This window comes from Myripristis murdjan, chromosome 1 (genome assembly GCF_902150065.1).
Source record: "Myripristis murdjan chromosome 1, fMyrMur1.1, whole genome shotgun sequence".
NCBI lineage: Eukaryota > Metazoa > Chordata > Actinopteri > Holocentriformes > Holocentridae > Myripristis > Myripristis murdjan.
Window position 1 is genome coordinate 17366417 of NC_043980.1, and position 27445 is coordinate 17393861.

Here is a 27445-nt window from a genome sequence, read left to right on the forward strand (position 1 = left end):
TGCCAAATGATATTTGATGAAAATGAGTGTTTCCTGGATTTTGAGGTGTCAGTGATTGGGCCATTGCAGAGCTGGGTGGACCTTTTTGAAGGCCGTGTGGTCATTACAGACATCAATGACAACACCCCCTCCTTCCCCTCCCCAGTGCTCCAGCTCTCAGTTGAAGAGAACCGTCCAATAGGAACCCTTTATCTGCTGCCCACAGCAACAGACCGTGACTTTGGGCGAAATGGGATTGACAGGTATGAGCTCATCCAAGATGGTGGAGCCACCTCAGGTTCAACAAGGCGCACAGCAGGGGGAAGCCCCATAACCAGAGTAGACGGGGGACTTGGAGACAGGAGGAGTAGAAATGGAGATAATGCAGGAGGAGTCAGGAGTAGCGTGTTTGAACTTCAAGTAGCAGATACACCAGATGGTGAAAAACAACCACAGCTAATTGTGAAGGGCCCATTAGATCGTGAGCAACGTGACTCATATGAACTTGTCCTTCGGGTTCGAGATGGAGGGAACCCACCTCGTTCCTCCCAAGCTCTGCTTCGTGTCTCTATCACTGATGTGAATGACAACAGCCCACGCTTCGAGAGGGCCGTGTATGAGGCAGAAATGGCAGAAAATGCACCACCAGGAACACCTGTCCTTCAGGTCAGAGCATCAGACCGTGATGTCGGAGTCAACGGGCAGGTGGAGTATGTCTTTGGAGCTGCCACTGAATCCGTGAGACGTCTCCTGCGGTTGGATGAGGCATCTGGATGGCTAAGTGTCCTCCACAGGATCGACAGGGAAGAAGTGGCTCAACTCAGATTCACAGTAATGGCCAGGGACCGAGGTCAGCCACCTCGCACTGACCGAACCACTGTTGTTTTGGCCGTCCGAGATGAAAATGATAACGTCCCTGTTGTGGAGATCCGAAAGATTGGCCGAATCCCTGTTCGAGATGGAGCGGCCTTAGTACCAGAGAATGTTCTGGTGGACACCCCAGTAGCTCTGGTCCAAGTGTCAGACCGAGACCAGGGAGAGAATGGAGCTGTGACATGCACAGTGGTAGGAGATGTCCCATTCACGCTGAAGCCAGCTGGAGAAACTGCACTCCCGCCCCTGCCTGCAGATGAAGCCTTCGACAGGTAGGACAAATTTAGCACATAACACTCTACATCTTCAATAGACATGTCTCCTTTCAAAATGGATTTGTATTGTGTTTCTAATACCTTCATGATTCATTTATACTTCATTGAGTTAATACAGGTCTCGCCCAACTTGCTGCTCCAGGAAGTGTTTTAACAATTCTTTTCCCACAGAGATTTCAGAAAAGATTGGCTCAAGTGGCATCACACATTCACTCAGTCTAAAATGTATCTAGAATGTCCTACAATTTATAAAAGCTGATTAATTAATCACAAAAGTGGAAGTTCTTTTTTAAAAGATTGTTTGGTATTTTTTGTAACTGTAACAAACTGGGAAATTTACATGCTCCAAATATTATAAACACTTCTTGAAGTTATTAAATGGCATGGGGCCATTCAATAGCTTTGTATTATAAGTGCGAGGATACCAACTAATGTGCCCACAATATAGTAGTGGAATATTAGTAATTTAACATAAGTTGTATTAAATGCTAACAGTATGTCCTGTTATCACTTTGTGTTCAAGACATCTTTGCCTACTGAATACATTTTAAATTCATTCTGAAAGTTTTGAATGTACTGAAAAGTATCAACAAATATGCACAGTGCTAACAGTGCTATAACACTGACTACATTCAAGAAATGTATTTTTTAACCAACTTCACAGGAACAGGAAAAAATACTTCTTACATACTTCAGCCCTGTTGGACTACGAGGCCACCAAAGAGTACAGCGTTACCATTGTGGCAGTAGATTCTGGAAGCCCCAGTCTGTCTAGTAACAGTTCACTCATGGTGCGAGTGGTGGATATCAATGATCACACCCCAACCTTTGCCCAGAGCGTTGTGGAGGTTCACTTCGCTGAGAACAACTCACCTAGTGAGAGAGTGGTCACTGTGGTGGCCACAGATGCAGACAGTGGCAAGAATGCAGAGATTGCATATTCCCTGGATCCTTCAATTAATGGACCATTTTATATAGATGCAGAAAATGGAGATATCCGTGCGACAGGGGTTCTTGATCGTGAGCAGCGGGAGAGGTATGAGCTCCGGGTTATTGCCAAAGACAAAGGCACCCCCTCTTTACAGGGATCAGCAACTGTTGTTGTTCAGGTGACAGACCGTAATGACAATGCACCAAAATTTGTTCAGGAAGTTTTCACGTTCTATGTCAAAGAGAATCTTCTTGCCAACAGCCCAGTCGGCATGGTCACCGTCACCGATGCTGATGAAGGCGAGAATGCAGAACTTAGCCTGTTTGTAGAAATGGATGGAGATGAAGAGAAGAGGACAGGTGGGGGTGGAGGGGGAGAGAAGAGCAAGGGTGAGGATGGAGAGAAAGAACAAGAAGAAGTGTTTTCTATTGAGAACAACACAGGAACAATCTTCTCCTCTGCATCGTTTGATCGTGAAAAGCTTTCTGCCTATACCTTCCGTGTCCGGGCTGTGGATGGAGGGGAGCCTCGCAAAACTGCCACCGCCACTGTCTCGCTCTTTGTGACAGATGAAAATGACAACGCCCCCTCCATCACCTCTCCTGCCAATGAGTCTTACACTCTTCTTCCACCGGCCAGCAGTGCCCGGACCATCGTTCGGACAGTTACAGCCACAGACTCAGACACAGGCCCTAATGCAGACCTTCGCTATGCCCTGGTGGGGGGGAACCCTTTCAGACTGTTTGAGATTGGCCACACCAATGGGGTGATCACCCTGGCAGAGCCTCTGGAGAGGCGCCATAGAGGGTTACATCGCCTGGTGGTGCGGGTCAATGACAGCGGGATCCCCTCTCTCTGCGCCACAGCCCTCGTTCATGTCTTCATCAATGAGAGTTTGTCCAACGCAACACTGGTGGATGCACAGGTAATCTTGCATATTATGATTGTTTACGAACATAATGATTTTTATCACCTGCAACTAAAATACATCAAATTGCATGGGTGAACTGGAGTGTGAAAATTTCTTCAGCAGAGAGAGCTAATCTGAAATTAAGCCCATTGTCCTATTGTGTGTGGCCACAGGCCTCTATTTTGCAACATTGTTATAATAAGAAATACTGATAGCAGTGATAGTGTCCTTCACTCCATTTAAATAATGGCCACAATGATAACGCATTACAACTGAGGATGCTGATAATGACAACTGATTATAGCTGTTTGAACTAAACTGGTAAGGAGATTATTTTCTAGATAGAATGAGATAGAGAACTACCATTTCTATGGTCCATGGGTGTGGAAAATTTCTGACCATTTTTTGAGGAAATAATTGTGTCTATATTTGTCCCAGATAAAGAACCCCATTTCTATTGGTGATGCCAGCTTCTTTGTAGTTCAGATCCAACTGGAGTGTTTTCTTTGTCCAGCATGCACTCATATAATGACTGTGTGGTAAAAAAAAAAAAAAAAAAAAAAGAACACTTATTACTGAAGTGTTTCTGTTTTATGCTACATTGAACTCATAACTGAGAGCATTAGGTGTGTGTGTGTGTGAGAGAGAGAGAGAGAGAGAGAGAGAGAGAAGAAAGCGAAAATGAAAGAGAGAGAAAGAAAGAAGGAGATGGAGAGAGAACTTGGCCTGCCCCAGATTTAGTTTACTGAGTAGGTTGAATCACATTCATTTGAATAGAAAAGAGTTGTTATCCAGCTTTGTCTTTACGTGTGTCCTTACTATCGAACTAAACAGTGTTGAGGTTTAGGGTATGCAGCATATGATAGAAGTGGTCACACTTGTGGAAGGAAGTGTCTAAAAGCCACGATGTTTGTGGTAAGAAACCAAGAAAAGAAGTTAAAAAACTGTGAGGCAACTTTTACAGGGCAAAAAGATAAAATGAAGTCATTGTTGATAAATTATCATTAATGAATCTACCTGTTTTTTTTTTTTTGTTTGTTTGTTTGTTTGTTTTTGTTTTTTTGCAAGTAAGGATATAATATTGCTCGGTTTTTTATTCTTTGTTTTTTTTTTTTTATCTTTATTTACCTATGATAATACATTGAACACATATACTCTTTTTCTGCAACTCCCGGCTACACAGTTCTACACATTCATACCCAGAAACTGCCCACTTCAACCAGAGTGTGCACTGATGGACACTGTGCAGCTCCACTGGAGCAGCAGGTTTAGGGTTAAGTGCCTTGCTCAAGGGCACATCAGCTGTGGGCGCTGAGGGAAGGGAGAGTGCTGTTCATTAACGAATGAATGAATAGGGCGACTTTCCAGTCACAAGCCTGTTTCTCTAAGCATTAGGCGACGGCTGCCCCCCAAAAGAAAGATCCGGGTAACTGACTAGACTAGACTAGACTACACATTACTGGAAAACTATCAGTGAACTATAACTGCATGTAGATTGTTCTACAGTGTCGCATTGCTTGCCTTTCTATCTTCATTTGTCTAAGCAAATGAACTTCTCATGAAGGTATAAAAGTCGAAATAAGTTGTAAACGCTTGCATGTAAAATGATTAGACATTCCTGTGCTTCTGTGGACAAACTTGCATTTGCTGACAACTACATAACATCAGATTGGTAGATTAGTAGCAATGTGGTTAGAGTGTTACCACACATACTGTGAAATTCTTCAGTCAAGTCAAGTCAAGTCTTCAAGCAACAGGCCAGGAAATGTAAGGGGAGTTTAACAGTGTAACACCATATACTTTGTAGACACAAAAGAAGAAAAACAGACCGATGCATCAAAGCACTCAGTTTGTTGCTACCCCACAATACTGTTGTCTTTAAAAGAACTTAAAGTTGAGTAGCTTGATATGACATTTATGTGTCCAAAGACTCCCAAGAAGAAGTGTTTCATTACACTCTTAAGTGTTAAAAATAAATAAGCCTAAGAATTTTTATGCAGCTCAGCTGATTGCAGCTTGGTTATCAATAAAGTGTGGGTTCCATGGCCCTTTTTTCTAACAAAGTGAGGCAACCATGCATGTAAGCGATGTGTAGGAACCAGAGCACTGGTAAATGGGTGCATCACCTCATGAATGAAATTCAGCCACAACGTTATAGTAGACTGAAAAGTACAAATTGAACAATCAAGGGGGTAGAGATTAGAACAGAACACCTGGTAAGCAATGGAACAATGGTGTTGACAGGTGGAATTAACTGTAGTGTGTCTAAATGACATGCCGTTGAACAGAACAATAGGGTGTAATATGTCCGAGCCTGTATAAAAGCCCCTTTAGATTACAAAATGCGTAGTTTGGTTTGATTGTAGGGAGGAACTTGGAGGAGTAATTGAGTAGAAGTCATTGAAGAGAGAATACCTCCATCTCATAATGAAGTCAAACTGAGTGGTGGATTGATGCCAGATGTAATTAGGGAATGAAAACGGCTGCTACTGCTGCAGCACCGCGGCAGATAATCACTCCAGTCTTTTCTTTCACAGTACTGGGTGAACCACATGTTGGTTAATTAGCCAGAATATGATGCTGCAGAGTTGAGCAAGAGAGAGAAGGATTTTTTGTTGGGTTTTGGACATAGTTGTCATTTGGAAAACTCGAAGGAGCTTTGTAGATCAGAAGTAAAGGGAAAATACCACTACTGCCTTTCAGCTCAATGCTATTAGTCTGATGACTGCCTTCAGTAATAATATTCTCACATCTTTACAGCATGTATTTCATCTCAGACCATGAGGGTTTATATCCTCAAAAATCCAGTCTGTTGTTGTTGTTGTTTTTGTTTTTTTAGTATTTATTTATAAACACAATTAATAGATAACAATCCTGCACCAAACTGCAGCCCTCTGTTTTCATGTTGGGCTTTAAATGTATTGAACCAAGACTAAGACTCAGCACTTGGTAAGCTTGGGTCAATAGCATGGTCAGGGGAAAACTCCTTGTCTTGGTCACAGCATCGGTATCTGCAGTGACATGCAGATAACAGAATCCTTGGAGAGTGGCACAGATAGATGGTGGAGTTAAGCCCAGCCGGAACAAAGCTCATGCAGCAGAGTGGAAGATTCCACTGGGAGTTAGGGATGCGTCAGAGGGATGCACTCAAACGCTGTAGTAGAGGTGGCTGGTGCGCTATCCTGTTGAACACTTAACTTGCCTGTGCATGCACACACACACACACACACACACACACACACAGACGCACTCACACGCATGCACTTTACTGAGGCACTGCTGTACATAGCTTGCGCTCAGTAGCTCCTCTTCTTGCATGCACGCACACAAACATGCAGATGCACTGAAATATTGACACGCAGTCATGCAGCTTACACTTTGTATTGCTTCTCCCTCTCTCTCATACACACAGACACACACGCACCCACACACACTCACACACACACACACACACACACATGCACACATGTACACATACAAACAGGGACACACTCTTGGCTGATACACTGCGATGTATACATATGGCAGTGCATATCTCTTTTCTCTCTGTTGTGCACACACAATACCACAGACAGTGCAGGGATGCGCTAAGCCAGAGAGATGCCCGGCAGAATGAGAATGGGATGGGATACTGCAGGCAAAGGCAGAACAATAGGGCAGAGGAGAGCACAGCCTCACTGAGAGGGCCTGTGCACTGGAAGGAGAATAATGGAAGGGAACCAACACTACGCTCTCTAAAACAATGAAACTTAACCCACAGATAGATTGTGATGAAACAATGAAATATAACACAGTCCCAATCTTAGCTTGGGGGGAACAATAAGTGAGAGTGAATAATGTGTTTGCGTATGAGCCAGCCTAATGTGCCTTGGATAACGTAATAAGCAAAGTGGTACAGTGCAGTTGCATGAGTGACACACTTCGCAGTATTGCCAATAGTGCAAGCCATAGTTATTTTATTCAGTTATTGAAAACCATAGGGGGTTCAAATTTAACTTCTCCTCCCCCGCCCCCCTGTCTCACCCTGTCTCTGTCATTTTCCCCCCTCAGCCTTATTGTCATTCATAAAGCAGCAGAGATTATATGAGTATACAATTCCCAGGCTTGACAGGCCAAAAGAATTGTCTTATGGGCTGTGAGACAAGGTGTCAGGCCTGCAGAATGAGCTGTTTCTGTAACAGACAGCTTACAGTCACAGTGTGTGCATATGTGCTTGTTTCTGTGTGTGTGTGTGTGTGTATGTGTGTGTGTGTGTGTGTAGGCATAATGATTCTCCCAACATAGTTGCTATGTATTGATTAGCTATATTCTGATGCATGGCTCTGTCCCATATTACCAGCAGGGCTCTCCAGACCAGAATTCCACAGTCTCATTGTCTCCTGCTGAGCAGGGCTCCATAACCAGTAATGGCTGTGTTTGTGCCTCAACATAACCCACTTTCTTATAATGATCCTTTTATTACTGTACTACTACATCTGAGCTGTGTGTGTGTGTGTGTGTGTGTGTGTGTGTGTGTGTTTATGTGCTTGTGTGTGCGTGCATGTCCACACTTCTTCCTGTATATGGGTTCATAAAAGAGGATCTTTTGTTATTTGCCTCCTCTGCCTTAGTCCCAGATGTTTGATGTCCTGTAAGAAAGCCTTAATGTCTAAGTTGAGTTAATCACAATGCATTCGCATTGCTTTGCAACACAACAAAACACTGCTGAGCAACAATGTGAAAGAGCTTGTCTGAACAAAAACCTAAAAATGTTAGAGGGAAACGGTAAATTACTTTGAAACTTTTGTTTCACAGAGCATTTAAATATGTAGCAGCCTAGTATTTGTCTGCCCATACTTAACAGTTTTAACTGACTTGAACGAATGGTGATCTCAAATCCTTCAGTAAATCCACACCTACACTATCATTTACAATAGGGATATTGTTCATTGATGAGACAGTGGCTGTTTGTTTGCCCGGGGATGTGGTCATTGCCTGTCTTTTTCCTTTATTTTCACATTTATTTACTGTTTCTCTGTCTTTCCCTATCATGACTGTCTCTGTTTAAAGTTTCCTTTATTTTTTGTCATCACCTGTAAGCTCTGTAAGCCTAGGTATTTCTTGTACCAGTGCTGATTGATTATGAATTTATCGAGTATTTAAACATTGATTGAACAGCCTGGAAAACGGACAAACTGAGATCACAAGTTCAGAGGTCAATGCATGATTTGAAATGTAGTAAATGGGAATCAAGAGCAGTTATGTAGTTTGTGTCATACTGTATGTCTGGGAATTATGAAGTGGTACCTCCATTAAATCAGTGATAACTAAGTTTAGAAAGGTGTTTGATGTGTCTTGGTGGCTCACAGCCATTGAGTCATCTTTTACAGCAGCTATTTTGGACTTACTGTCAGTGATGGTTTCCCTCTTTGTTCCTTTCCTCTGATTTTTTTTTGTTTTTCATCTCCTTCCTCTTCCTTTCCCTCTCTCAACCCAGGTGGCGCGTAGTCTGATGGCTCCACTGTCCCTGGATATTGCAGGAGACCCTGACAGTGAGCGGGCATTAGGGAAACAGCGCCTCAGTGTGGCTATAGGTGTCCTAGCGGGAGCAGCAGCAGTGATCCTGGTAATTCTGCTGGTTGTCACAGCACGCCAATGTGGTGCTCAAGGCAAGAATGGCTATGAGGCTGGAAAGAAGGAACCAGAGGAAGACTTCTTCAGTCCCCAGGGGGCTCAGCCACAGGCCAGCCGTGGTGGGGGATCAGACCGGGGACGAAAGCCTCGCAAGGACAAACGCAGCGGAAGTGGCAGCAGTGTGGCCGTGGGAGGAGGGAAGTCAGACAGATCACTCTACAGTGGTATCGTCACAGTGAATGGGCTGCGTCGCCACACCAACGATGATGATGAGGAGGATGTCAGCAGTGCAAGTGAGCGCCTGGCAGCCCGTTACTGTTCCATGGACGGTGACCCAGGAAGCCCACGGATGGGCGGAGGCAGGAGGCACCAGTCGAGCCCTGATCTGGCCAGGCACTACAAATCCAGTTCACCGCTCCCAGCAGTGCATCTTCAGCCCCACTCGCCCCCAGCAGAGGGCAAGAAACACCAGGCCGTCCAGGAGCTGCCCCCCTCCAACACGTTTGTGGGCAGTGGGGGATGTGTGGGGAGTGCAGGTTCCAGCAGCAGCAGTAGTGGAGGCAGTGGCAATGCAGATGCCATGTCCCTGGGATCTGACCAGTGCTCAGAGTATGGCTGCCAGACCGGGAACAAGTACAGCAAACAGGTAGGAGCACCAGGCATGGGAGTGGGTCTGCTTTCTTCAGTTTGGTTTGACTTTCTTGTCACTTCATTTAGCTACCTGCGTCCTTTTTTTTTTTTTTTTTTTTTTTTTTTTTTTTTTTGTGAGACCTGCTTGAATATCTCACTTAGCTCTCTTACTTGTTCGCTTTCCCCCTTGCTCGCTCTCTTTTTGTCCGCTTTCTGGCTCCTGATCTCTGTCTCCTCCTCCTAGCTTCATCTCTTCTTATTCACACTTCTGCTGACACACTGTACTGCACACCCCGTTGCTGATGTCTAAACACCACTTTATCTCCGCAAAATAGCTGTCAGTGTGTGCGCATGCACGTACACTCGTGTGCCTGTGTCACAATCCTAAGCCTGTGAGCAGTGTGACGGTACCCTGCTGTCAGAGTGTGTGTGTGCTCCATGTCAAACATCAGCCCCCTATTTAGTAAGGTTTACTGCTGGGCACATGAGTCAACCACCTACTGCAGTTGAACAATCTGTGAGTTCGTGTGTGTACATGCATGCATCTTTTTCCATGTGTGTGTCCATGTCTGTGTGTGTGTGTGCGTGGGTGGATGGGTGTGTTGTTGGTGCATGTGTGCATGTGCATACATGCACTTTGTTGTGCGTGTATATAAACCCCTGGGAAGTTCTGTTGAGGTAAGGACACAGAGGAAGTGGGTGGGTGGTTGCCCCCAGCTGGGTAATTGGTCATTTTGGTTTTCAGTTTCTCTTCTCATCCTCTGGCTTTTCAGTCATTTAATGTATACATTTATTCCATAAATAATATGAAATGGTAGGATAATGGCTGCATGATGGCTGCACAAACTTTGGCTCTCACTCAGGAAACTGCAGTTAAAAGCAGAAGTCATGCTGACAAATAAATACTGCATGCCTTAACACGGTCACTTATCCCTCCCACGCACACACACTAACACATACAGACTCACACAGATACACAAAGGCCTCATGTCACACAGGCACACAAAGGCCCCATGTATCATCGCAGACACACTGACACAGCAGGGTCTCCCTAGTCCATGGGGAGTGCTCCCAACACTGATGTTTGAGTGACAGCTAACCCCTCTTAAAGGGGTGGTGTCTCATTTCTTTGACAGACAGCTCTACATTTATCCTCCCCACGGTGAAAAAGTGCTGATGTGGTCATTAAAACGGAAGGAGAGGAGCTTCTTAGGCTAATCAATTCATACATGGGCTCTCTGATCCTGCTCAGCGCACACACACTCATACACACACACTCCAGAGGTTAATCCATTACGGAGTCAATCCTCTTAATCTGCCGTTCCCAGGGAAAGAAAATGCTTACTGGGAGAGTTTGGTGTTCATGCTTACGTGCACGCAAAACATGCAGACACACACACAGAGACTCACAAGCACACACACAAACTGACAGCCTAATGAATTATTGATCACATGGGGTAATTAACTCCTCTGCTGCAGCAGAGTGTGTCCCCCCATAACATTGAACAGCCCAAGGTTTCATACACAGCTCTGTGTACGTGTGTTTGCGTATGTGCCAGAATTTGTTAACTGCAATAGTTTTGCAACATGAGTAAATTTGTGTGTTGGTGGGTGCCTGTCAGTGTGCTTGAGGGACTGCTTATTTTATGTAGGTATATGCATTTATTATGAGAGTGCAAGGGAGAGATAGACTTGGGGAGTAATAGGTGGAGAGTACATGCCCAAGGTAGCAACTGGGACACTGACAGAATTTTGGAATAGCATGTGAGTGGGAGAGTATGATAGGGGGTTAGGAAAGGAGGGAGATGGAGAAAATGAGATGGGGAGAAGGAATTTTGAATTTCAAAGCTACTTTATTGGGTCAGTGAAAACTCCAAAAACTGTTCGTCTGAAGTCAGCACATCATCAAACCAACTAGGGTGCTCCAAATAGAAAGACTGACTGAAAAAAAAGCAAGAAATAACAACTGGGGGTCGTGGAGGAAGATTGAATCAGAGAGACAACAAGATGATAAAACAGCTAGGTCAACGGTGCTGGATCTTGTTTAAAACTGAATTGCTCAATGAGAAGATGGTAAAGCGAGTGAAGAGACAGAATGATTTCCATACCCATGAGCATGAATGAATAGGGAAATGAAAAGAAGAAGGGGTACGCGAGGGGGGGTTACAGCAAAAGAGTGAGAGCAGAGGAATGTATAATCAAGAGAGGGGAAATGAGAGAGACATATGACAGGTTAGCTGCAGAGGAACAGAGAGATAGTGATGGAAAATATAACTGTTGCTGATGATACAGTACATGTCAAAAACCACATATAGTATCTTCAAAATGTCAGTTTTTTTAGCAACTAAGAAAAACAGCCTTGTGTTCAGCTTGTAGACTATGCATTGTAAGTATTTCTTATTAGTTTTTATGATTCCATCAGCCCACGTTTTGTAGAATTTCTTCAACATATAAAGGAGAATGTGATCCTTCAGTTGAAGTTAAAAGACGAAAATCACAGAAATTGGAGTTATGAAGTTTCCATTCAGCAGTGGCGATAAGGGCAAGGGAGTAGACTGGCAGAGAAAGAAAGTGAGGCAGGGATAGAGAATATTAAGCATGAGCCATTAAATGAGAGAGAGAGAGAGAGAGGGGAAGTTTAGGGAGAAAAAGAGAGAGAAGTGGTTAGTGTGTGTGTGTGTGTGTGTGTGTGTGAGAGAGAGAGAGAGAACGAGAGAGAGCAAGAGAGGCAACTTAGAGCAAGAGAGAATGTGCGCAGTATGTTGATGGAGAAATTGTAAAGGAGAGGGGTGGAGAACGTGCTTCAGAAAGTGCTTCAGACTGTGGAGGGAGAGCGTGAGAGAGAGAGGGAGAGAGAGAGCGAGAGAGAGAGAGCTGTGTTTTGGGTGGCGGCCAGAGAGTGAGAGTGGACCGCTGAGATGTGGGTCATCAGGATACCCGTTGGCATCAGGACACATTAATGATCACAGCAGTCACATGGCACTGCAGTCAATATGGGCAAAGTGGCCTCGTTCTATGCCCTCCCCCTTCTCCCACCCACCCACCCACCACCACCAGCGCCGCCGCCACTCCCACACACACACACGCACACAACACACACATCCCACCGCTCTCTCCTCTCGCCTTGCAGTCTCTCTTTGATCCATTCAAACGTGGTCGTGCTTGTTTTTTTTTTCCCAAACGCATCTTGTGTTTTTTGTGAGTATCTGTCACCATCCCTTTTAATGCTCATGTGTAAACTGTGACATCACGACGATCACTTTACACTGCAGTAACATCGCTCTCCTCATCTTCTTTCAACCTCTCCCTCTTTGTCTCTGGCTTTGCTCCTCTCTGTCACTCCGTCACTCTCTTTGCCATACGCGTGGGCATAAATCTAAGCACCGCAACACCTCTACCTTTGTGCCTTCCATGCGCCACACTGACCTCTGAGAAAGAAACAACTCAGCGTTTTCACTAGTGAGACTTCTTCTTTTACTGTAGTGAGCACTTTCTCTCTCTGGACCCTGTGTGCTGTGCGTGTGTATGTGTGTGTGTGTGGGTGGGTGGGTGAGAGTGCGGTGCCACAAAGGCTGAATCGAACCTGACTAAACACACACACACAGACGCACATGCCCACACATAAACCCACACCAGCACACACACACACACACACACACACACATACACACACATCCCAAGCCTAATCAATGTCCTGCTAACAAGGCCAAGACTGCAGTGGAAGATGGTGGCTTGACAGAGCAGTTTTTTGCGCATTGCACAGTTCCACAAAGCATCATGAAGGTCAGCGCTGGGCTCCGACGATGCAGGGTGCCACACTGTTTTGACAGAGCAAGGACGGGCTATGGAGATGAGATTGCGGTGAGTACAACTCATCCAGCCAGGCTTGTTCATCTAATTGGACTGTATGGACAGGGCCGGACGGAGAGATTAGTTCATCTGGATTATTAAATTGAAAAGCAGCTTTTCATTTCAACAAAATCCCCCCAGCATTAAATATGATGAGCGTCTGTCACGGGCTCACACTCACCCCCCCACCGCACGCGGCACACACCGCATGAGCGCACCCACACCTACGCCTGCTGTGATAACATGCACTATGGTTAGGTGCAGAGGGGTGAAGAGGCTCTCAGCTAGACATCACACACACACACACACACACACACACACACACACACAGACTCTCCTCTCTTTCTCTCTCTGTTATACACATACATATGCCCATGTGCACACTGTAACCGACCCATGACCCCTGTCATGGTGATACTAGTATACTGATGTCTTTATCAAAGCACAGCTTAGTTCAGGCAAGCAGCTGGCCATATGGCCACGAGGTGAGGTGGTGGGGAGGTGAGGGTAAACGAGAGGTGAGAAGGACGAGGTAACCAAACCGGGGATCACCAACGAGCCAAACTGAAAAGTGATCCACTGACCTGGAGACAAAGAGGGGAGGAGGTGAGATGAGATGAGACTGAGTGGATATCATAGAGAGAGCATGAAGGAGAGAGCAAGAGGTGAGGGAGATAGTCGATAGGTGGAGAGGAAGAAAAGCACAAACATTTGAGGATGGTGGAGGCCAGCAGAGAATATTTGTGTTAGATGCTCCGGTGTGGGGATGGAAGTCATGTTTGCCCCATATTCAGACTGTAAATATTGATTTGAAGGTGACCAGGAGTATATGGATATGTCTTCAATTGAATATGCTGTGTGTGTGTGTGTGTGTGTGTGTGTGTGTGTGTGTGTGTGTGTGTGTGTGTGGTATTATTTTTCCAAAGCTGTGAGCAGGGTATGAAATTAACTTAAACCAAATGTGGTTAAAAATTAGCTTTGGCGGCTATCATTGGGAAATTACCAGCCAACTTGGCTTATGAACTTGATGAATCAAGTTCTGCGAAGGCTATAAATATCAGTGCATCTGTTTAAGGCAGGCTGAAGCCACATTGCTCCTGAGAATGTGGTAGAAAACATAGATTTTCAATCCAGATTGTAAACATTTGAAACTGTTTCAACAGTGTGTGAATTACCTTCAGTTCTCTCGCTGGCCTCTCTGGCTATTAGGAACCGGTGTTACTCTGACTGTGACACAGGTTGCTCACACACACACACACATACACACACACACACATCACTTGTCTCGTCATTACCTTTGAAAATCGGGTTTCATCTTTTTGAAAAAAGTAAATAACTAAACAACAATTCTGTGGTCTTTTCATAGTGTCAGCTTGCTGGATATGGGATCTGCAGAACCACTAAATTCTGTTAATCATTGATCACATCAAGCTGCTGCCTATTTTTTTGTTTTGTTTTGTTTTGTTTTGTTCTTGTTTTTTAAGATAGGCCGATATCTGTATGCTAAATAATTCACTTGTTTCTCAACTAAATGTAGCTTTATAGGCCTGTTTTACTCCAGTTTTACAAACCTTACAAAATAAATCAAGGAATTACATCATAAAACATTAAAGACCCAGGTTTAGCTGTTGTCTAGTAGTGACCTACCTCATTAAAATTGGGAGTGAAACCCGTTTTGCAGTTTTCAATCTCGTGTTTTAAATTTGGTAGTAGGGCTGACTCTCTTGGTAGTAGGGCTGTCACAAACATACTGAATCCATGTCTAACAAGGCCTACCTAAACATTTCTAACATTAACTGGCAAGGCAAGCATTTGGAAATATTGTTTGGAAATGATTCACAGTTATTTTGCCTGTATTATAAGAATGATATAATCTTATAATCTTTTGTTGGAACAATGGGTCTCAATCTTATTTGTAGAGAGAACAGCATTTTGGTTTGTGGAAATTCAGAATGGCTGGTAATTTTAAAATCCAGTAGCCATATTGGCTTGTGGCGGGAAAAAAATAAATAAATAAAAAAAAAATAATAAAGTTAATTCCAAACCCTCATTGTGAAGAATAAATGTCCTCACCAGTATAGAAAGACCAATGAGGGGGAAAAAAATGGGTTGTGCTTGGGTTTCAGTTCAAGGCTACATTTTGTTGTGATAAGAGTTAAGTTTAAGGGTAATTTAGGATTAGAATGTAAGTTTAGGTTTTATGTTAGAATTAGGATTAGTCTTAAGATAAAGATTAATGCTAGGTATGTAGTTGTGAGGATTAAGGTCAAGGGTTACAATAATCAATGCAAGAGCTTCACAAGTATAGTAATACAAGAGAGTGTGTATATGTGTGTAGGATCAACAAAGCAAGGCGAAGACTGAAAGACAAAGTGGGGGAGAAACAGAGGGAGAGAAGGAGATTGCGAGAGGGGGGAGAATTGTTTGTTTCCTCTCACATCAAGGTCACGCAGTCCTGGAATGTGATTGGAAGTCCCCTGTCTGTCTTGGCTGTTTACCGCACTAGATTATACAGACAGGCTGTTTAGCCGATGATGTTATAGTGTTAACACCCCCCTCCTCCAACCTTTGGATTGTGTTTTATGTTCTTCGTGAAATGGCAGGAATGTGGGAATGTCATTCCGGCACACACACAGATGCACACTCTGACAAGCTGAGGCACAGACGCCCACCAGACAGACGTCAGACCTATGGGCTTAGCACACACAGGCCCACCCACCAAAATACGCTTGCGTGTGTACATAATAGCACATAATTACACACACTAACACACGCTCACGCATACACTTTCCACCGTGAGCAAACTTTACTCTGATCAAGAATATGATGACACATGAGCGACAAAGAAAGTTTCCCGGCTCTTACATCAGTTTCTTCTTCCATTCCCTCTGGATTGAATCACATGCACATGCCGAGGAACACTCTGTCTCTGAGAATCACACACTTACACCGAGGCTTACAAACACACTCTCTCTTAACTCTGACATATACACACATACACCGCGGCACACACAAAGACCTGCACAGCAAACCCCTCGCTGAGATACTTCCTTTTATTTGCGTCTTCAAGACTCTGCTCTGCATTGTACGGCCCTGAATTCAGCTCATCTGCCTTCCAGCATTACCTTAATGGCTGTCTGTGGGTTGAGCAATTTTGCCCAATATTTCCAAACAAAAGATCTCTTACTAGCACTAGACAGCTCCTCTAGACGGCTTAGTAGCCCAGTGCCTGGTTTTATTCTCCTACACAAAAGGATCTTCAGTGCATTAAGTGGCATTGAGTTGGGTTGGGTTGGATTGAATTGAATCGAAGTGAACTGACACGAATTACAGCTGTAGCTCCCACTATGTTCCCTGGCAGGGGATGACACTGGTATCAGCTCAGTGGGCAGTGTGAGTGAATTTGATTATATTGAGTGGATTGACATAACATCATTAGCTCCGTCTTGTTAGACTAGTAGACTTAGCTTATCTTGCAGGCACTGTCTGCCTCAGAGAGAAGTCAATTCAGCTCACTCAGTTAGTGCTCTGCAACTCATCTAATAAAAAAAAAACATCCCTTCTACCCCTTTCTCCATGTCAGTCTCTCTTTCTCTCTTTCTCTCTCTGTACCCCATTTCCCCCAAACACACCCCTCCGCCGTCTGTCCTCCTTCTGATTGATCTCTCTGTTCTCCCTAAGTGGTTTCATCTCTCTTCATCACTCTCCAGCTGGGTCCGTCTTTCCAAAACGTGTTTTTTAATGGTTTCAAACTTCGTCTTTTTTTAATATCACTTAACAGCTTCTTTAAATATTTTAAATGGCTCTTAACATTTCTCTCACTTACTGTTTTAGACTTTGATTTACATCAGAGCTTAAATCTTTACTTTGAATTTATCTGACTGGATAAAGAGAAAAAAAATAAATATGCTACCAAGAAGCAGGCCTATATATAATATCTACACTGTGCAGTAGGGTTTATGCATTTTTGCTACTGGGGAATCAGTTTTGTTTTTTTTGTTTTTTTTCTGGATATCAGCTTTTTATATCTTGCATGAGTGTGAAAGACTGGCCCTGGTAACGCTGAAGTCCAAAGCCAATGTTTTTGCCCCAGGCTAAGTGTAGCCATCTGTTTTAGAATTGTTGGTGGAAAAGAGATAAATCAGAAGATCAACATGAAGATAGCAGAAAAGAGAAGGAGAGAGTGAGAGAGACAGAGAAGTGAGAAGAAGAAGAGAGAGGAGAGAGAAGAAGTAAGAAAAAAATCTGGCTAGGACCCATGGCTTGGAGGGGGAAACAGAGAGGTGAGGTTAGGGTTAGGAGGGCTCAGTGGAGAGACGAAGGGAGAGCAGACGATTGGGAGAGCAGGCGCTGCCTCAGAGGGGTAGGGGGAGAGGCGAAGATAGAAAATGAAAATGCATTCCTAGGTACTGCCTGTGGGTGAAAAGCTGACGGAGAGAGAGAATGGAAAGGGAGCGATGGAAGGAAAAAGATAGAGATGAGGTATATGGAGCCAGGGTTAGAAGAGAGAGGAGAGGGAGGGAGCTTCACTCTGTGGGTAAAGCCAGCTCATAGTCTTCAGGCTATTTTAGGGTATGTGTGTGTGTGTGTGTGTGTGTGTGTGTGTGTGTGTGTGTGTGTGTGTGTGTGTGTGTGTGTGTGTGTGTGTGTGTGTGTGTAAGAGTGTGTGAGAGAGCGCGAGAGAGCATTCTACCTGCCCTATCTAAGTTACATAAATGTGAGTGGGCAGGCCTCTGCCTGCAGCAATGCTCCATATCATACCACTGACCCAAGTCTCTCTCTCTCTATATGTGTGTGTATGTCTGTGTGTGTTTGTGATTGTGATTGTGTGTGTCTTCCTTGATCCTTTCTCATCCCCACTTGCTTGTGCATGTCAGGAACAGACCAGATAAGAGACGGCCACCTACGCATGGGTGCACATGCACACATGCATACACACACATTTTCTCTTTGTGTCTCTCACACATGCACACACACACACTCACACACACACTCACACACACACACACACAGGTAGAAGTGAACTAGATGTAAGAACTTGCCGGTCAAGCCATTAAAGAGCGAAACACCCCTGGTGCCTTCAAACGAAAGCATTAAAATAGTTTTGACCTGCTTGACACAAACACTTACAGACTGCATAATCACACACAAACACACCACTCTAAACTTTTCCCAGAAGACTTGAATATATTTATTCAGCTGACACTATCATCTATGATATGTAAGGTGGCCATCTTACGCGATTTTTCCACACATCTACATCCACGGGCCCTAAATAGAATTTTTACACTGCCTTACCAAACCAAATTGAGCTCAACTGAACCAAACTGGCCTGCTCCTATTACAGTCCAGTAACTGCAGTGCATTACATTAGATCTGGTGCTTAAGGGGTCAATAAAGTGCAGGTACGAATCAGACCTGCATTGTTAAGCTGGCTTTAGAGAGACTCTCTGTTCTCCTCTCACAGATGCATTCACACACATACACGCACGCACACACACAGATGTCATGCAGTTGAGAACTAACAGCACTTGAGAAAAAAGAAAAACAACAAAAATCACATGGTAGTTGAAAAATACTTAGATTCACAGGCATACACACAAACTTGGGCTCAAGCGCACGCACAAAATTTAAATCAAAGTCATGCAAATCAATCTGCCAATTAAGGCCCCAAACAGGTTTCCACAGGGCTGAAATGGCAACCTCTAATTGGCTGGATAAAAGAATGCTTACATCTGAGCCGACAACCTGAGAAGGTTTGGAAAATATACGCATTTGTGTGTGTATGCATACACAGACAAGCGCGCACGCACACACACACACACAGTGTAAGTGGGGATCACAGACAATTTATGCATGGGCGGGGGAGTCACACACAGTATCACCGGTAAGATGAGAAGCAGGGATAGAGTGTGTCGACGCAGATATGGTGTATAGTCAGGTACGCATCCGCGCACACACGCACTCACCGACCGGTCAGTCTCTTTGAAAAGCGTGAATAAAGCTTTGGTCGTGGTGTCGTGTTAACATGAAAGCTTTCATGGCTGTTAAAAAGAGCAGCCTTTGATTAGAATTTGATGTGTGAGTGTTTCTTAATGCCAGCCTTTGCTGACGATGGCCCTTTTAAATCCAGAAGAGCTATTGCAGGGAGCCGTCCATCAAAAACGTGTTGAATCAACAATTTCACCTCAACATGTTCTCCACGGATTTGTCTTTTTTCCCCCTCTTTTATGAATTTTCTGAGAAGCAGAAGTCACGCATGCACACCATGCTTGGCCACATTTCAAGCAGATATCAACCACAAAACCAGCAACAGAGCTTCAAGGGTGATCAAACACTGACTTTAAAAATTATTGACGAAACTACTAATTGAGTATCAAAGCAACTGGTGTTGTTTTCATGTGCATGTTGTGTCGTTGCTGCAGGAAAATGGCTCTGGATGATTTTTTTTTTTTTTTTTTTTTTTTTTAAGTGCTAATGTTAACATGGCATGATCATTATGAATGGTTTAATAATTCATTCCCTACTCCCATAAGGGACTTTGTGTAGAATCTGGGAGTCTACGATCTAGATTGCTTGAAAAAAAAAAAAAAAAATTTTCACACACAGTAAGCTTGTTCTTGTAGTGAAAAGACATTATACTACATGTGTACGTGTATCTATAGTCTTGTAAAAAAAAAAAAAAAAAAAAAAAAAACATACACATGCTCAAGCTCGATGGCCCACAAGACGTAAAAACAAAGAAATGTCTGCTCATAATCCCTTATCATAAGCTCATATTTACAGAACCATGAGCTGTTCCTACCAACCACCACTTTCCCTATATCAGGATAAAACAAAATACAGATTGTAAATATGGTAATATTGTTGTATATTACTCAATCATTACATCTTGACACCCCAAAAATGACCCACCATTCAGCTAGACTGTGTGGAGATATGCATGCATTAGTATACATTACTACTAGTATTAGTATACATTTACATATTAATTTGCACAGTATATAATTAAGGTGATGCAAACATTATGTTTTCAGCCGTGGCTTAACTATTTTACTGCAGTAGCTGTGAAACAATTTGCATTTTTTAACTTTTTTTTTTTTTTTTTTGCCAATGCCAGTATTCGCATAATAATCAGCCTGACTCTTCAGCAAAGACGCAGCTCTCTGAAACTCTGCTGGATTCGACTTCAATAAAGTCATTCCTTAACCCTAATGCTTAAGTATTATTTGCAAAGGAGATGGTGAAACTGCACCCAGTGTGTGTGCTTCGAGTGTGGTGTGAGGTTATCGATGGGAAAAGGTTGGATTCTCTCCTGCTTTCTCATTAACTCTCCTTCCTTCCGCTCAATGGCCCGACTCTGCACTCTGTCTCTGGTGTATCGAACAGCATACACACACACACACGCACACACACACACACACACACACACACACACACACACACACGCACACACACACACACAGACACACACACATGCAAGAAATCTGTTTGCATACCAGAAGCATACTTCATAGCTCAAAGAAAATGAAAGCCATATTAATTATACAGTCGGTGTGTGCACATGCGCACACACACACGTGCACGCGCACACACACGCACACAGAAGGAGAGTGAGGGAACAGTTTTATGTTTTTCCTCTGCGTCAAAGGAGACACAGAGTGTGAGAATGATTGAGTCTCTCTGCGTCAGGGAGAGGGAATGAGAAATAGCGCAGAGGGAGAGAAAGAGTACACTGTCTTCCCTCTTTAGTGTGTGTTTGAGTGTGTGTGTGTGTGTGTGTGTGTGTGTGTGTGTGCGCGCGTGCATACCGTCTACCCAGTATAACGCCCCCTCTGTGTCCCCGAGCCACTCTCTGTCACTCACACACACTGAGACTATTGTCAAGACATTGGGCGAGGCGCCCCAAGACATTTCTGTGGCACTGTGTCTGTCACGGGGGTGATAGGGCTGAAATGGGGTTCACACACACGCAAACACGTGCACACACACACACACACTCACACACGCACATTCATAAATATCCAATACACAGATGTATTATCTCACTCACACACAGCACTCAACCATTTTGGGTCATATGTGTATGTAGGTGGATGAGCTAATGTGGTCCTCTCCTAGAGCATGAGTGCACTGTGTGTGTGTGTGTGTGTGTGTGTGTAAGTTGCTGGATCAGGTTATGTGGGTTATATGTGTACTATTTGTGATTGTGTGTGTGTGTGTGTGTGTGTGTGTGTGTGTGTGTGTGTGTGTGTGTGTTTGTGTGTGGCAAGGGGTATCTGTCATACGTGTGTGTTTGTTTGCATCTGACAGCGCATTAGGCAGAGCTATGTTTAACCTTGTAAAATGAGTGACACTGATTCTAAACTGACAGGATGGATTTCAGTTTGTTGTGCTGCTCCGCCGTGTCAGCCTCTGTCAGCTCAGCCCGTCTGCCCATTTTACAAAAGACAGGAGCATGACAAAGGAGAAAGAGTAAGCGGGAAAGAAAAAGAGAAAATGAGAGCGATATAGAGCAAGTTGGGTGGGACATGAAAAAAAAAACTGAAGAGTGAGAACGTTGGAGAAGGAAGAATTGTGTGCGTGTGTGTGTTTGTGTGTGCTAGGGGTTTGTGGGGATGTTGAATGAATTTATATACAGATAGTGTGCCAACACAGAGGAGAAAGTGTATGGGATATGCAGAATAAAAAAAAAAAGAGGGGGGTGGGGGGTTGATAGAGACCTTGCTCTTGTCTCCGGATGTCTCTGAGGTCCTTTATTGACTCTGTCTATTGTTCACAGCAGCACTGCTAATCACTCTCAACAGGGAGGCTGTTTTCGTGTGTGTGTGTGTGTGTGTGTGTGCCCGCCTGTGTGTAAGTATCTTTAGCCTCATCCTTACTTTTACCCTTTTATACACTGGCCCCTCACAGTGAATCCATTGTCCACTCTTGTCTAGTCAACCTTAATGGACAATAGCAGTGGGTGGGAGAGCCTGTTCCTAACACGCATTCTATTAGTCTAATGTTACTCACACACACATACACACACACACACATACACGCACAGAATGGGTTGTAAATGCCATCTAAATAGCAGGCATACATATGTATGGTCTCTCTTACTCACGCACACACACAGAAGGATGGCTGTGCAACCACCATCCTGTTTGCGTCTTTCTTAACAATGGCTGCTGTCATGGATATTATAAGAGATGACTGTTTTAGGGGCTGGCAGTAGAAAGTAATGAATATCACGAGTGTACACGCACGAACACACAAGCAGTCACACAAACAAAGGAGCTAATCTGAGTCATGGGCATTTGTCCGGTAAGCCTCGCTTTACGTTTCGGTCCATCAGCTTTTGTTTGTGTTTTGTTTTTTCCCCCTATAGACAGCCACCGTTTGTACAAAAGGATAAACATTTCAAAGGCTCAACGCCGTGAATAGAGTCAGTGGTTTTCAGTGTGTATATCTGCAGGGTGGAGAGCCCAGATGGAGACGGGGAGAATGCTGAGTGCCAGAGTGGACAGCTTGATGATAACAAAGCTGTGGTGGATGGCAATGCAGTGGACCCACATACGGTGAAACGTTCTCTCCATCTCTCTCTCTCACTTTCTCTCTCTTACTGCGTTTTTGTCACCCTTACCATGTTCACACATGCACAGTAACAGACACACACATCCGCACAGTTGCAGTAACTGGTTAGCGTTATGATAATGAGCAGTGGCTACAGAGTTAGGACTTAATTGCCACGAGTAAAAGAAAATGATTTATGACCAGCCAGCATCGGCAAATTGCATACATGCTTTGTACGGTGCAAAAACTGTTTACCGGGGTGAACGTGCCAGCAGACGTGGTAGCTGGCGTGTCTTCTTGTAATTGCTGCAGTTGCCACACAGGGGCAGTCTACAGACTGCAGCAGTGTGAGGAGGAGGAGAGAGTGAGAGAGAGAGTGGGACCGCAGCGTGCCGATCAGATGACCTCGCTGCTGCAGTTAATGTTCTCTGGCGCTCAGACACAAGGCTAAGGCTCTCCCTCATACCGTGGGGCTGCTGTACTACAAGCTTGTATGTGTGAGTGTGTGTGTGTGTATGTGTGTGTCTGTGGGTGTGTGTGGGTGTGTGTGTGTGTATGCAGGAGGGTGACAATGTGGGGGGATGGAGAAAAAGGTGTTTGTGTGAGGGGGAGAGAGAACGTGACACAGAGTAGTTATGCTACTAAAAGCAGTGCTCAATTTCTTTCTTTCTTTCTTTCTTTCTTTTTTCCTTTCTTTCTTTCTTTCTCTCTTTCTTTCTTTATTGCTTGCTTTCTTTCTGCATCTCTTGGCATGTCTTTGTCTTGCTCTCTTTTTTCTTTGTCCTGCTCTCTCAATCTCTCCTCACACTTTCTCCGCCCCCCAACTCTCTTTTGCCCCTTCTTTCTGCTGCCGCACTTGCCCCCCCTTTCCCTCTCCCTCCTGCCCCCTCTCCCTCCCTCCCTCCCTCCCTTCCACCCTCCCTCTGCCTCTCTCTCTCTCTCTCACTCTCTCGCTCCTCTTCCTCTCTCTCTGCAGTGCAGCACAGTGATTATCATTCCTCTCACAGAGTCAGGCCTGATAGTCAGATACTGCTGAGCACCCTTCTACATCACCTGCTTCTAGAGGGAGCAATGGAGAGAGAGAGAGAGAGAGAGAGAGAGAGAGAGAGAGGATGGGAAGATCAGTGGAGAGAGAGATCAGTGGACTGAAAAAAAGAGCAGTTATGGAAGGAAAGGAGAGAGAGAAGGAAGCAGGGAAAGGAAAAATAGAGGGAACGGAATGAGACTGAGCAAGGAGTGAGAGGGAATAGAGGAATGTAAGAAGAAACAGAGGAGAGGAGAAGCATAGAGTCGGGAGGATTGCTTTTACTGCAGAGGTGGTCCCACTGCAACATACACGCTGCATAGTTATGAGTGTGTGTGTGTGTGTGTGTGTGTGTGTGTGTGTGTGTGTGTGTGTGTGAATACGCATGCACTCGTTCAAGTGCAAGTATGCAGGTGTGACGAGAGTGTGGATTTACAGTACGTGTACAGTTGTGTGTGTGTGTGTGTGTGTGTGTGTGTGGTTACAAGGTGCCTTAGCTAATCACCATCCGTCAGTCAGACAGCTGAAGAAATTCCGCTCAGATTGCCTCAGCCCTCCTTAAGCTGAGTTTCAACCTGCCTGCTTCTCCAAACTCTGTCCTCCAAACCATTTTCTACATTCTACAAATACCACAACAGTCAACCTTCTCTCCCTCCTCACAACCACAGTCTTTGTCTCCTCCTATTCTGCTTCTCTACCCTGTGTGGTTACAGAGATTTTTTTTTTTTTTGTCTGTGTGTTGCTCACGTAACTTTTTTACTGCAGCACAGAAGCTGATTATGAGCAGCCTTCCCATGCCTCCTCTCATCATTTTCTTTTTTTTCACTCATCTGTTTATGGCTCCTTATTCATCATTTGTCTCCCTCGCTCCCTCTTTCTCGCCCACTTCCTCTCTCAGCACTTACCTGCCTGCTTGACCTAATACACACAATGTGTAAACAGGATGTCTGCTCTTGTCAGCATAGCCTTAGGAAACCGCATTTTACCATTGCTCACGTCACACGCTAGGCTACAAGGTCTAGGCTACAGTTTTAGATCAGTCCTATATTTAAATAACCCGTGTAAATATATCATCGTCAAATGAATTGTTAACACATCTGTCCTGTTCCACAGCCCCTGTGAGATGCTTTCTGTCAGCATATTTCACAGTTTCTCCTCCTTGCCGCCTTTGATGCATAACTTAGTAGTCGACAGCAAAAGGTTTCAAAGAATTTCCAGTAAATATAACCCAAGAACTCCTGAATTTGACCAATTGACTTTAGTTTTCAGTTTAACTTTAGTTTTGTTTTATTTAGTGGCCTTATTATCGCTGTGATAAAATATAGAAGCAAAGTGATAAAAAATACAGTGATGAAGTACAATGCTGAAAAAAGAAGAGAAGAAATTACCAATTTGTGTAGATCAGATAAAACACCAAAGGTACTCCTAGAAGTTTCCACTTCAAAATTTCACTCCCGAAAGTGCTTAAAAAAAAAGTCTCACCTCAAAGAAGGGAAAAGAAACAAAACAACAACAACAAAAAAAATCCACATGACAAGCAAAGACAACTGGACTGGACAGCAGAAACAGCATGGTAGAAAATGGTAAAACGACAATATGATCCAGAAAATGGCAAGGAAAAGTAAAATATATATCCAGTAAATTAAACCACATCATCGGTGGAGCTTTCAAAGCCCTTTCACTATGAATATGCTCTTGCGTATTGATTCATGTGTTACTTATTACACAGAGAGCATCTTCACAGCTCATTCTAATTGTGGAAAGTGAAAGCGTTCTCCATTAAAACTGGTAATGTGTATAGAACAGACAATCAATATGGACCCAGTGTTACTCAATAATATTTGAATTTTCATAAAAAAAAAAAAATTCTTATTGAGTTCCTTTTTCGATCCGGCACATGCTGCACTCACCCGGAGATGTGCCCGGTGCTATACATACTTTTGTCAGCCGCATTAGCGCAACATGATTTCTAAACAGAGGCAGAACAAGAGAGCGGAAGCAAAGGTCATTTTGACTGATCAGCATTCCAGATATGAAGTCTCAACTGTACCCATGTGGTGTCAACACAAGCATATTAGTTTTCATAGTGTGTTTTGGTACAGCAGTGGAATAACATATCACCTTACATATTTGAAGTAGTTATCGCTGCAGTATGCAGAGCACTGACATTTTATCAGGTCACTAACTCTTGGCTAGTAAATAGGCTATCATATTAGTAAAAACACAGTGATCTAAGACACTTTGTTGAAATGAATAGTCGGATTAGACAGACATGCATAGATATCGGCCGAACCCTGACACATATCGGCAAACTGATATTGGCTTTTCATTAAATATTGGCAATCAGCCATTCAGTGTCATCCACTGTCGAGTCTCATCTTTGACCATAATGCATTTATTTGTGTGTGTTTGTTTTGTTTTTGTGAATTAAATCTTTAATTAACAGTACTGTTTCCCCTACCACTGAATTGAGGTGGGTTGCTCTGACTTACAGGGACCCTTACCTCTGTATCCATCAGAGGAATCAGTCCCTCTTTTGGCCCTAGGGTTGAGTCACTGGGCCCCAAATCAGTCCTTGCAGCCAAGGTAGTACTCTTTGAGTTCCTGGGGGCTGTCAGGGTGGCTTTTACCACTGAACATCCCTGATGGGTTAAATGTATTAATCTTGAACCTGTCACCCTGTCAACCTTTCATTTAAAAAAAAAGAAAAGAAAACATGAGTGCATGACCACAAACAAATTATTAATAGACCATTTTGTCAAGAGATTGTTCAGCTAGTAACTGAGAAGCATATACCCTTTGTCTGTGTTTGCAACTGCACACCATGTCACAGCTGAAAAGCACTTTCCTCTTTTCAGCTCTGACTTTTCTAACATTAATTATACATCTCCACACGCCCTTTGTCCAAAATCAAATGCAACATCACAGTGGCAGAGTAGTAAGTAATACTGGACATAATAACTCCTCCTTATTTGTGTTACCTTCGCTGATCTCTGGGTGTGGTGGAATGGCAAATGCACAAGAGCTGAGGGTGCTTGCAGTGCCACCACAAACCTTTTCCAAAAGCAAAACCCAAGAACTTTGGCCCCAAAACTTTTTAATGGGAAAAGGGCAGCACAGAGCTGCTGATCCACCTAAAGGAATGTCATTAGTCTGGATTTACAGTTACAGTTCTAGTGTCCCATGACTGTCTGAATGTTACTTCAGAGGCTTTTCCACAGTGACAAGAATAAAATAAAGGGGGAAACACCAGCACTTGCTGCACAATATATCAGCTGCCAGAGACATTAGTATAAAAATATCACTACTAGCCCTAAAAATCTTATAGTGGCCAATAATATCATTGTAATACATACCAAATAAAATAATGTTCTACTAATTTTATATATACTGAGTATGCTGAATGTTGATTTATCTATATTTAATATGCTGAATGCTGGTTACATGCAAGGCAGCTTGCAGTTTTGTGACTGAAGAAGCAAACGTGTTTCCACAGGATGAATTTAACCTCCAACCTCAGCGTTTTTATGACCAAAATGCTAATTATGTATGTGAAAAAGATATAACATACCCTAGTGTTTATGTAACAAACTAATAAATAATAGAATCAACTATTACACTGTGGCTTTCCCCCTGTACCTAGATGTTGTCAAACATAAATGAGAATGAGCAGAGAGCCAAGGGGAAATGTGGCTCTAGTCCTACAACCATATTTGTAGTTTTGGTTTATGCATAAGCCGCATCCTGTCAATTCATTATGCAGACCAGAGTGTGGCAGGGCAGAGGCAAACACACACTCAGGC

At 43.7% G+C, this 27445-nt stretch overlaps 1 protein-coding gene across 1 annotated transcript in view; it reads left to right on the forward strand.

The window, feature by feature from the left end:
- The window catches only part of pcdh7a (protocadherin 7a), a 38773-nt gene that overhangs the window by 1285 nt on the left and 10043 nt on the right, over nucleotides 1-27445 (forward strand). The window contains exons 2-4 of the mRNA XM_030059749.1: nucleotides 1-1124; nucleotides 1792-2983; nucleotides 8445-9227. The exon at nucleotides 1-1124 is cut by the window's left edge and continues 634 nt beyond it. Of these exons, the coding sequence (XP_029915609.1) occupies nucleotides 1-1124; nucleotides 1792-2983; nucleotides 8445-9227 (3099 nt within the window). The remainder of the gene's footprint in view (nucleotides 1125-1791; nucleotides 2984-8444; nucleotides 9228-27445) is intronic.